Source organism: Sebastes umbrosus, chromosome 18, assembly GCF_015220745.1.
Source record: "Sebastes umbrosus isolate fSebUmb1 chromosome 18, fSebUmb1.pri, whole genome shotgun sequence".
Classification (NCBI taxonomy): Eukaryota; Metazoa; Chordata; class Actinopteri; order Perciformes; family Sebastidae; genus Sebastes; species Sebastes umbrosus.
In genome coordinates this window covers 12,580,135-12,592,812 of record NC_051286.1, presented here as the reverse complement: position 1 = coordinate 12,592,812, position 12,678 = coordinate 12,580,135, and the positions used below count along the sequence as shown (strand labels likewise).

Sequence of the window (12,678 nt, the reverse complement as noted above, 5' to 3'; positions counted from 1 at the left end):
TTGCACAGGATCCCAGGAGATGGGTGGTCAAGACAGAAACCCCCTCACTATATTACAAAAAGAGGAAAACCATCCAGCAAATGGATATGTCTTCGCAGTGATAGAACTTAAATACGTGACTTGGCTCCTTTTCCAGTTATTGTTTTTGGACTAACGGGAGCAAAGATGTGCAAATTGTCTCATGAATTATTGCACACAGTTTTCAACAGATGGGAAAGTGATCACATGCACTTGAGGCGATACACTTTATTAAATGTAAGGTAAACTTGACATTGTTTAGCTGTGAGAAGCAGAAGAGCGTCTGTTTCATTGTCTTGACTGAGATCATATCAATGATTTGTGTTTTAGTCCGCAGGTCAAAAGCAGTGAGGTCAAAGGTCATTGTGATAACCATCAGTCCTCACTGCACCCAGCTGCTCTCCAAAGAGCTAAATACTGGTACTTGTAGTTTATGCTTAAGAAAGATGGTTTTAAAAGGGCCCTAAATACAGGTTGTTTACAGAAACAGCCACTAAGTGAGTGTATATGTGACTTTTTCCGTCTGATGGGAATGTGATCTATCCCTTTTTACTGCTCCACATAACCCCGCTTTTCTGTAACGTAAACAGCAGCTCACTTTGCTAATTGACTTTCTCTGTCCTCTCAGGACAATAGAGGCTGGTCCTTGACTTCTTTATGACTTCCCCTTTATGAGCCCTTTGGTTGATTATGCCTTTAAGAAGCCCTTAATAAAGACTAAGCAAACAGAGCTTTCGGGCAGAGCGCGTGGAAAACTCTGAGGCCGTAGTGAAAGGCTTTTCTCTCCCTCCTTGTGGCAGAGTGCCAGCCCTATAGCATGGGACAAAGATGAAGAGGATATTCGCCAAAAAACATAGGCTAAATGAGAAGCTCATGAAAAGCCGGGAGTGTTCCACTGAGGGCAATGAAAAAAGCTCTTGGTTTAGCCATATAATAAGTTATTTCTGTTCTTGTTACAATAACATCACATGCATATGTAGTGGAAAATGGAATAAATACATAACGCTGCAGCTTGAATGGAAATCTGTGCATTGTTTTCAATCAAATCCCTGCTTTTACCTGAGCTTCACTGTACTGTGAATGTATACATTTTGGTTGCACTGCGAGTAAGAGATTTGAAAACTAGATTTTTTGGAACAGAAATATTTAAAAACTGCTCAAATGATGTTTCACACAAAGCCTTGGCAGCTGTCCAGTCAGCCTTGAGGGCTCTCAATAACCACAGTGGGCCAATAGAGGGTCATCTTAAACAAAAACCTAATTTCCTGCTCGGCGAGAGTGCTGCGATACTAATCAAGATAAAAGCACTGAGACAGGAAGTGAGGTGAGTGTTTGGCATGTAAGGCGGTGAACTTCCTCTTTTTTTGCTTTAGAAAGCTAATAAAACAGTCAGTTAAACTAAAAGCTACCTTCCCTTCTGCTTATCCCCCCTGACGCACACAACACCTCTGGGTGTCCGCTGCATTTCTGACATTCTTCAGGCCTGTTAAGCTGGAGGCCTCAAAGTTCCCACCCACCATTTAATCAGCTGTTCAGTGGGAGTCGGAGAAAGGCCTTGAACATCTAACTGTCCTACCCCCTAGCACCCACCAAGCCTCGTTCAGCCAGCAAAAACAACGTGCCCATCTATTTACAACCCTTTCCCTCTCTGCATGACACCCAGATTTTTATCGCCCACCCACCCATCGGCACAATGCTGGACGCTTGCCTCCGCAGCCCCCCGTTTCAATGGACGGAAATTGGGAATGTAAAACAGAGCAGTAGTGAAAGGACACGCGGCTCCATCAGCTTCCATACAAACAATGGAGAATCTGCCAGTGTTTAGCTGCTGCTTCCTCCTGAATCACAGCGCTAACAATGAGGCTCTATTATGTCTGACTGTGTCTGCCGTTACCAGCACCAGGCTCTGGATGACACCAGGATGACACTGAGCAGAAGTAAAGTAAAGTAAAAGGGGTATTTCTCTGACAAGATAAAAAGTTTAAAATCCTGGGGAGATAATAGGAAGCAGAGGGGTAACCACTGTGCTTGTTCACTGCACTAATTTGACAACTACAAAACCCTTCAACCACCAAAGGAACATTAGTCTAGCAGCCAGGTGAAAGACAGAATACAGATTTGGACATAACACTTAGATAGATAGATAGATAGATATATCTTACAAGGATATGAACACAATATAGACAAGGACAGCCAGTGTCAACCCTCGCAATTAACAAAAGACAATCTGAAACAAGGTTTTCTGTGTCATCAGATACTCAAAAAAAAGGTTGGGTTCTTTTCAGTTTTGGGATTACAATTGTGTGACCAGTGAACCATCTAACGCACGGTGCCTCTCCGAAACACGGCAGACACACTAACTGTACACTTGACAAATAAAAGCTGATCGTCCAATGAGGCTGGGCGATATGGACAAAATCAAATATCCCAATATTTTTGACCAAATATCTCGATATGGATATTGTGACAAGATTGTAGGGTTGACCATTGGTGCTTTAACAAAATATTTACACAAGATTTTTGATAAATAATCATCAGTATTGTGGATATAATGACTAAAGTGTAAAAGACAAATAATAGAACAGATAGAGCAGTCTGGTAAGTTCAAAAAATGATTCACTTTATTGTAATGCAGCCTTTAAAACCAGGAAAAGACAACACTTATGCCTAATCATGATATTACAATATCAAAAATATAAATAGACGATATCTAGTCTCATAACACAATATCGATATAATATTGATATACTGCCCAACCCGATCGTCCAACACGTTCTCATCCCAACTCGTCCCATACTGTCCCTTGACGTCCCTTTAGGTTTAGGCAACAAAACCACTTAGTTAGGTTTAGGAAAAAGCTACATGTTTGGGCTTAAAACTACTACGTTTGAAAAGTGAAAATGAAACAGAACATTGTGAACACGGGACACGAACGAACAGCTGATTGTAACGTGAAAGTGAAACTTAATGTAACAGCGGTCTCCTGGATGAAAGCCTTATGTTTGTTGAGCCCATCTACCTCCTCTCCCGCCCACAATTAGTGTGTCTCTTTCACCTTTTAAACTACGTCACCGCAGCACTTTCCCTGAGCGTTAACTGTTGCCGCAGATGGGTTTAAATTGTAGTAAAAGGAACAGTGTGTAACATTTAGGGGGATCCGTTGGCAGGAATGGAATATAATACCAAAAAATATGTTTTCTTTAGTGTATAAGTACCTGAAAATAAGAATTGCTGCGTTTTCGTTAGCTTAGAATGAGCCGTTTATATCTACCTAGGGAGCAGGTCCTCTTCACGGAGCCGTTCGTCATGTTTCTACAGTAGCCCAGAATGGACAAACCAAACACTGGCTCTAGATAGGGCCATTGTCATTTTCACGTTTTTAGCGTCGGCCTCCTACACGCCTGGCATTCGGGAGAAGTCCCAGTTGGCTGCAATCTGCAACCTCACCGCTAGACGCTGCCGGATCTTACACATAGCACCTTTAATGGAAAGCCCAGTGCGTTTTATACCGGCGCTAAAGGGTGCCTTGTGCGGCGTTATCCCACCGTCTGCATTTGAAGCCCTGGGAATATATAGTTGATAGTTTCTGCTCAACATTTTTACTCTCAGTATATCAGAAATTTATGAGAAAGTTTCAACCAAAAGAATGAAGATAACATTAACTCTACAGTGCAGTGCATTTGACAACAGACAAACCGGCAGTACCATCTTCTCTGCTTATATCGTTCCCTGATGACAGATTTAGAAATGTGCAGCCCGTAGCACAAGTGTTTGTTTACATCATAAGAAATAATACTCTCTCTCAGACAAGGGGTCTCTGCGGCCTTGATAAGGATCATGGGTATTTATTACACCCAGCAGAGCCCTTTCAGTGAATTGTTGATAATAATCTAGCACGCCCTGGAGAGGTTTTTCTGAATCTTAGAGCTTATATCGCCTATGATTTTTGCATAATGACAAACAATGGAGACAAAGCCGGTGACACGAAGACGAACAGAGGGCTGTCAGGCCAGAGGCCGTGAAAAAAAATCCTGCGTATTGAGAGCACAGAGGACAGTTTAAATGTGGATGGAGATCTTGGTTATACTATACAATGAACATCCCTTGAGACTGACATTGTGTGTCCTGTAATTGGCCCCGAGTCTGGCTCTCTGGTCTCGGTCTCCGCTGGGGGTGACATCCAGTCTCAGAGGCGCACAGAGAGAGAGGGGAGATATCTACAGACCAATCACAACCCAGTTAGTCAATCCTCCATCAGCTGGTCACAGCTCCATCTCTCACACTCCTCTCACTCCTCCGGGTGGAGAGAAGCACTGGACTGGAGCCAATTCAAAACTACAGGGTTAGACACACACACAAGAGAGAGCGGCAGAGAAAGACCTTGACCTGCTCATTCCCCTCCAAAACCTCAATGCCAAAGCTTCGGCTCTAAATAAATACAGCCTTCAAAGGGAGAGATAGTTTAACCCTCTGGAACCAACACTTTGTTTCAGCCCTGGTTTGACAGATAATCCCTCACAAATCCTAAATCTCTGTGGGATTCACATTCAGCCAAAGTGGGAGAAACATACAGAGTAGACAGACAAAAAGAGCTTACATAAACATGCACAAATTGGAATCAACGCTGGAATCAGTTGGAAAGGCTAATTTGGAAGCAAGCGAGTACTGGATAGGGTAAACGAGATCAAGGTTTGGGTCATACAACAGGATGTAGATATAGTCATGGACGGATATCACTACATGAACACCATATCTCCAGGATCTGTATTAGTTGGAATGGCGAGACTGAAAAGACGTTACATGAATATTTGCATATACACACAGACAATCCAACTGACACTCAGGGACACAACCCCTAGGCAGTTGTTTCCGCCTTCAATCCTCAGGCTGGTTCAACTACTGAAAAGAAGCTAATCAACGGGCTCTAGATCAGTCGAATCAAGAATGCAAGTTCTTGAGTGGTGGTGCGAAGGTGCTAAATGAGAGTTTGGTAGCATTTCTATTGCCTCTACATGGCTCTCAACGTGGTGACGGCTGAGCCGGCGGGGCAGTGTCTAGAAGGGAACCCGCGAATTGGGGAAAAACTCTCACAAGATGGTTAAGGTCAGGCATTGATCTTGAATAGTGAAGGTTAGGATAGCAACGGGGTCTCGGGAGACATTTTTGCAGATCTCAAGTCAGATTTCGCAATTTGCGGGTTACCTTCCAGACACGACCAGCCGGCGTAGCTAACGGTGCTAATAGCGCTATAAATGAAAGGTACGGCAACTATGATGACAGAGCTAACTGTTAACCTTAGGGGAACGGGAGGGTGGGTGCTACGCTTCCGCGACGACGCCATCGGTCATGACGGCGTTAGCAGCTCTAACCGCCGTATGAGAGCAGTGCAGAGCGGCGGCCATGAGTTAGCCAATGGGGCACACTCACATGCACTCACATGCACTAAAAGCATGGGTGGCCAGTCCGACGATGTCAATAAAGCAGATAGAAAGTCGGATTACAACACGCACAGAGGGAGAGCAACTTCGTTCTCTGCTCAGGTAGACATTACTCCTCATATCTTTGCATAGCAAATAGTTGTTTGCTGCTATATTAGTGCTCTGGATATCAAATTCAGCACCTTGAATTTTTAAGTCATAAATTCTGTAGAAAATAATGCCAATCAGAAATATACATAACACTGACTTAAGACAATAAAAGTCCCAGTATTCAAAGCAAGCTTCCAAACCTCATGCACATGTTCTGCTGATCAGCCAACAAGTCATTTTACTCTAGATTTTTAATATTGGAAGTTGTACATGCAGTGCAAGTTTAGTATTCAGTACAGTAGTACAAAAAACTGCATGTTGCTGTATGTCACCAGCAAAAACTACAGAGGCCACGACCTCAAAGGCCAATCAAAAGCCTCCCTGTGTGTAAACAGCAGTCACTCAGTGGAGCCCTCTCAGCTGGTTTGGCATATGATTCACACACTTCTGAAGAAAGGTCACTATCAGTGAAAACAAGAGGCCCTCTCAGTCTGGCTCCAGGACTGCGACAGCCAACCCAGCTGGGCGCTCTTCATCGATAGCCCGCTCTCTATTCATCACAGCAAAGAGCCAGGGCGTATTGGCTGGCTGATCCACCCACACTGAATGCTGAGGCCAGTCACTGGATAGGTGAGGTCAGAGGAGATTAATAATCAGAGTGTAAATCTTTTCTCCCCCCCTCCTCCTACAGGAAATCACAGGCATGGTGAAAGCTCCTCAGGATCTCTTCTCCGCTCTCTGCTTATTGATCGGCAGCGACTTCATTCCCATCATTCACCGCGACAGCAACCACTCACACTTGTGCAAAGTGCAGCGGGGCTGAAAATGTTTAGGCATCACACTGGCATTTACCTATGGCTCAGTTTCATTCCCCTTATTTTTGATGTCCAAACACGAGTGAAATGTGCCCTTTTACACAAGATGCGCTCCTATCTGACTGACAGTGGCTTTTCAAACCAAATGATGGATGATGGATGATGCTGAGCAGGTCACAGCCCCTTTTGGGCCATATTATAAACACCACTGGCACATCGTAAAAACAACCGTCTCTGCAAATAACTCAATCTGTTTTTAGTCTAGAATCTATTTTTTTGGGCAATTGTTAAACAATTTCTCAAATCAGGTGTCTTATTTAAAGGGACTGTAACATTTTACACGTATAAATCTACCGGGTCGGTTTCCAATGCGCGCTCGCATGCTCGCGTGTGGCTACGCTGTTCAGACCGCTCCTCTGCCTGCTTGTCTTCACTCACACAACGCGCTCGTTCTCGCTCCACCTCACGTTTATGCGCGCACACTCCACACTGCAGAAGACTTAGTTTAGCTCTGAGAATATCTAGTGAATGTACAGTGGACATTTGTGCAGAAATAAATGCTGCAGCTCCTCCAGACCAACAGAGGTTTCCCGTGTCTTGTGGAGTGGCAGCGAGAAACGTTATCGTCTCTGACCGCTGTGCCGGAGGGAGACACCGGCGCCCAGTCGGAGACGATAACGTTTCTCTTCCGGCTGAAGCAGGAAAAGCCAACACTAGGATCAGCATTGATTCATGAAGAGACCTCCATGTCTCCATGTCCATGTCTGGTCAGCTAACATTACTGCCAAGCAGCTGAAATATAGAGTGATATTGTGGTTTTAGCTGACGTGTGCCGCCTCACTGTTTTGAGCTCGTTCATGTCTATGTAGAGCGAGCACAAGCGCGAGCCAAACGCTGACTTTCGTTGACTTAACGGCCACAGGTGTCGCTGTTAACAAGCATTTCCGATTCTTACAAACAGTCCCTTTAAAACGATTTCTCAAATCAGGTGTCTTATTTAAACATATTTTACAATAAAAACAGAAGAGAGGCTGTATGCATATTTTTACTGTGGATATCTGACTAAAATACACATTTCCCAGTGTTTCATCCATTGTTGTGCCATGTATGACATGTTGACAGGTGGTTGGTGCCATGTGCCCATCATGCCCATCATGCACTGCGTCTCTCCTCTTACCTTATTAGAGTAGGGCTGCTTGGCCAGGTTGATGCCATCTCTGATGAGCTTATCCCTGATCATGATCTTCAGTTTGAGCTTGGGGTAAATCACCAGCTCCCTCCTGTTGCCCAGCGTCAGGTTCCTCTGCGCGCCCATGTAGCCTCCGTTGCGCCCGACCACCCGGTCAGTGTTGTGCTCGGTCCACGACTTGGACCCGCGCAGTTTGGACTCGTACTGGTCCACCATGTGACTGGTGTAAACCTCTGCAGCGGGCGGCATCGGCTCCAGGGTGAAGTAGAGTCCGCTGGCCGTCTCGTTGGCTTCGTCTTTCAGCCTCCTCACGGCGTCGTGGACCCGCTGCCGGTGGTGCGGGATGTAGACGCCGATGGCATCCAGGTCCGGGTCTCCGATCTGTTTGCAGACCTCCAGGTCGTCGTATCCGTTATCCACGAAAGCCTCCACGTACTGGGCGAGCTGGAGGGTCTTCAGCCACTCGTACACGATGACAGGTCCGTTGGTTGTCATTGTTTTTGCCTGTTTTTTTGGGCTCCAACTCGTGAAGGAAAGACACTGAAAGTGATGCTTACTTTCCCATTTTCATTATAAAAAGGTTGTCAATAACAACGTGTGCCTTTCCACCAATCGGAAGGTCGGTGGTTCGATCCCCGGATCGGCTGCTCCGGGTCACATGTCGATGTGTCCTTGAGCAAGACACTTAACCCCAAAATGTGAATGAGTATTTAGTATTTAGATTAGATCCTGGTGGGTAAAGTTGGCACCTTAGCAGCCTCTGCCATCAGTGTGTGAATGTGTGAATGCTGACATGTAGTGTAAAGCTCTTTGAGTGATCAGAAGACTAGAAAAGCTGCTATATAAAAAAAAAAATGCAAAAATGCAAGTCCATTTATCCGAGTATTAAAGTAAAAGATGCCTCCATTACGCAATTTTTGGATCATCCATACCAAAGCTTTTGGTTACCATTCACAACCTAGACATTTGACTGTAACACCTGTCAATATTTACAACTGAAGATCACTTGAAACAGCTCTCAAATGTCAGTGACTTACCAGTCCCAGTAATGAAACAAAATAAGAAAGCAGTTGCCTCAAAACTATTGTCATTCAAATAGCTGCTGGAGCAGATTCCGTCCGTTACGCACGGCAGCTGCTGCGTCTTAAAAAAACCCGTTTTCCTCCCTTCCTTATAGTCCTCTGTGTCGACGAAAGGCAGCGTGTTGAAGCAATAAATCCAAATGGTGCCTTCAAAAATGACAGCAAGTCGGCAAAACGCAGGGTTCTGCGTCCAAACCCCGTCAGGCTCTACGCGCAGTCCGGTTCCTCCAGCCGGCACATCATCACCACACTGGAGCTGCAGCCAAGAGCCAACATGCTCACTGCTGCTGCTGCTGCTCTGCTGCTGCGCTGCTGCTGCTGCTGCTGCTGCTGCTCACTGCTCACTGCTGCTGCTGCTGCTGCTGCTGCTGCTGCTGCTCACTGCTGCTGCTGCTGCTCACTGCTGCTGCTGCTGCTGCTGCTCGCTGCTGCTGCTGCTGCTCACTGCTGCTGCTGCTGCTCACTGCTGCTGCTGCTGCTCACTGCTCACTGCTGCTGCTGCTGCTGCTGCTCGCTGCTGCTGCTGCTGCTCTACCGTCCACGCCCCCCAAATCTCACTGTACCCATTTAAAAATAGTGATGCGAGTCCCTTTTTTCTCTTTCTCCCCTCTCTCTCTCTCTCTCTCTATCCCAACTTGTCTCCCAACGCCGCCTCCGGGCTCACACACACACACACACACACACACACACACACACACACACACACTGGCTCACCAGGTTCACACCGACTTGGCCAAAGTTGGTCCGAGACGAGAGCGCACGCTGGAGCTGTCGCACAGTAAGAAATGAAGATCAGAGCTGCTGGTTTGTGTCACTCTCTCTCTTTCTCAGGCTCTCTGTGTGTCTCTCTCCCTCTCTCTCTCTCTCTCTCTCTCTCTCTATGTCTCTCTATGTCTATGTCTCTCTCTCCCTCTGTGTGTATGTCTCTCTCTCTCTCTCTCTCTATGTCTCTCTATGTCTATGTCTCTCTCTCTCTGTGTGTGTGTTTCTCTCTCTCTCTGTGTGTCTCTCTCTCTCTGTGTCTCTCTCTATCTCTCTCTATGTCTCTCTCTCTGTGTGTGTGTGTGTGTGTGTGTGTGTGTGTGTCTCTCTCTCTCTCTATGTCTCTCGCTCTCCCTCTCTCTATGTCTATGTCTCTCTCTCTCTCTCTATGTCTATATCTCTCTCTCTCTGTCTCTCTCTGTGTATGTCTCCTTATGTCTCCTTATGTCTCTCTATATGTCTATGTCTCTCTATGTCTATGTCTCTCTCTCTCTCTCTCTCTCTCTATGTCTATGTCTTTCTCTCTCTCTATGTCTCTATGTCTATGTCTCTCTCTCTATGTCTCTCTATGTATATGTCTCTCTCTCTCTCTCTCTCTCTCTCTCTGTCTCTCTCTATATATGTCTATGTTTTTCTCTCTCTCTCTATGTCTCTATGTCTATGTCTTTCTCTCTCTCTCTCTCTCTCTCTCTATGTCTATGTCTTTCTCTCTCTCTCTATGTCTCTATGTCTATGTCTTTCTCTCTCTCTCTGTCTCTATGTCTATGTCTTTCTCTCTCTCTCTCTCTATGTCTATGTCTTTCTCTCTCTCTCTATGTCTCTATGTCTTTCTCTCTCTCTCTCTCTATGTCTATGTCTTTCTCTCTCTCTCTCTCTCTCTCTCTCTATGTCTATGTCTTTCTCTCTCTCTCTATGTCTATGTCTTTCTCTCTCTCTCTATGTCTCTATGTCTATGTCTCTCTCTCTCTCTATGTCTATGTCTTTCTCTCTCTCTCTATGTCTTTATGTCTATGTCTCTCTATGTCTCTCTATGTCTATGTCTCTCTCTCTTTCTCTCCCTCGCTCATACACACACCAGCTCTCACTCATTCAGCATTTCCACGGTTTTTGTTTCTCAACACGCATGAGCTCCCTCTATGTGGGAACTGGGGGAACTGAAAGATTTCGCAGCACTGGGAGCTGATGTAATAGGAGAAACTGAGGCAGCAACTCATCCATCCATCCATCTTTCCATCCATTATCTGCATGACATTTGATGCAATTTCTTTTGGACTTTGCAACATTGGAGACCAAGCAAGCGGAGTCCAACTGTCTGTATCAGATTGCAGCTCTCCCCCCTGGATGCCCCTCATTATGAGTATGAGACAAGTCAAACTGTCTGTGGGAAAACACAGAAAGAATAACTCTCTGGCTTGAATAAGACCTGTCCACTCCGTCCTAATGGATGCCAAGCAGAGCCCGGTGCTGATGCATGCTTTATCAAATGTGAGCTGACAGCTTGTTAGGGGTCAGTTTGATACAATCACCATCTCGGCTCTGGGGCTGGAAGTGATTTGCCTCGGCCCATTATGACATGCGACTGAGGGGGCTAGAGAACAAACACTCACCGGTTGAGGAGGAGGAGGAGGAGGAGGAGTGGGGAAGCATATCAAACAGTCTCCGAAACGTGCCAAAAATGTATGTCAGAAATGTCAGAGAGGAAGAGGTGCGCGTCAGTGTTAGATCCTTCATCGTGTTCCCAGTCCGATCAGGCTTGAGCTGGTTGACATTTCCCGTGATTTACCTGTCTGCTGCTGTCGTCCTAATTACTCAGAAATGCTCTATATTGTCCCTCGTCCTTTGTAAACACTCGTATATAAAGTGGTTTGACTGAGAGGAGCAACGGGGGTTAAACGTCTGCTGAGTGTGATATGATACATTAGAGCTCGGACTTTATATTGGCATTATAATGAATATTCAGCTACTTTACAAACCAAAAGCATCCGTCTCATACAGCGTGACCTTCATAACAGTGCACGCAATGATAATAATCATATGGAAACAATAAAGCAACGATAAAAAAAGAGAAATTTGGACAATACCAGAGTATCTCAGCAAGAAATTCAGCTCTAATGTCTCAGATTAGGTGGAATTTCTCTTATAAAGGATGAAAACTTGCACAGCTCTGCCCTCCCCATTGTTCAGACATGTCATAGATGGGTTACAGGAGCAGGGTATTATGGGAGTGGAGTGACAGATGGAACAGGGAGACTGGTGCTCTCTACGGTGGGTGGACTCAGGGAGTGTGCTGGCAGTGCCAGCAGCGCTGTGTTTCCACTCTGCTGCCCCGGGCCACGGAGAGCGACCAGCGGGTGCAGGGAGAGGCAAGGGTGGCAACCTAACACAAGAGTCTCACTGGCTGTATGGAAATACACACCACTGTTTGATGTAAGGAAATTAGGGCTGCCCCCTCTTAGTAGATTAGTCGACTAATCTGTCGTTTATTTATGCTTTTTCACTCTGATTGACTTATTTCTAAGAAACTTATGAGCACATTTCTGGTAAACACAAGATTTAAAGGGACTGTTTGTAACGTTTTACACGTATAGATCTACCGGGTCGGTTTCCCATGCGCGCTCGCGTGTGGCTACGCTGCTAAAACCGCTCCTCTGCCTGCTTGTCTTCACTCACACAACGCGCTCGTTCTTGCTCCACCTCATGTTTATGCGCGCTCACTCCACACTGCAGAAGACTTCGTAGCTCTGAGAATATCTAGTGAATGTACAGTGGACGTTTGTGCATAAATAAATGCTGCAGCTCCTCCAGACCAACAGAGGTTTTCCGTGTCTTGTGAAGTGACGGGGCTCTGCAACGAGTTACGTTATCGTCTCCGACCGGGTGCCGGTGTCTCCCTTTTCACTCCGGCTGCGGTCGGAGACGATAACGTTTCTCTTCCTGCTTCAGCCTCGGAGGCTGAAGCAGGAAAGCCAACACTAGGATCAGCAGTGATTCATGGAGAGACCTTTGTCTGGCAAGCAGCTGAAATATAGAGTGATATTGTGGTTTTAGCTGACGTGTGTCCCCTCACTGTTTTGAGTGATGCTCGTTCATGTCTATTTAGAACGAGCAAGCGCGAACCCGACGCTGACATTCGTTGACTTAACGGCCACAGGTGTCGCTGTTAACAAGAATTTCTGAAAGTTACAAACAGTCCCTTTAAAGTGGTGCTTTTGTGTGATTCTTTTTGAAGAAAAAAAGTTTTACAGATCTGTTGAACCATCATGCGACGAAATCGAGTGTTGGTT

At 45.7% G+C, this 12,678-nt stretch overlaps 1 protein-coding gene across 3 annotated transcripts in view; it reads right to left on the bottom strand.

Moving 5' to 3' along the window:
- The window catches only part of sash1a (SAM and SH3 domain containing 1a), a 187,723-nt gene extending 179,481 nt beyond the window's left edge, over positions 1 to 8,242 (bottom strand). For 2 of the 3 annotated variants that reach the window (XM_037750710.1, XM_037750712.1), the window contains exon 1: positions 7,539 to 8,237. In XM_037750710.1, the coding sequence (XP_037606638.1) occupies positions 7,539 to 8,045 (507 nt within the window). In that variant the 5' untranslated portion in view covers positions 8,046 to 8,237. Of the gene's footprint in view, positions 1 to 7,538 lie in introns of all 3 variants that reach the window. The other variant, XM_037750709.1, reaches the window with a different exon arrangement.
- Positions 8,243 to 12,678: the final 4,436 nt, after the last annotated feature.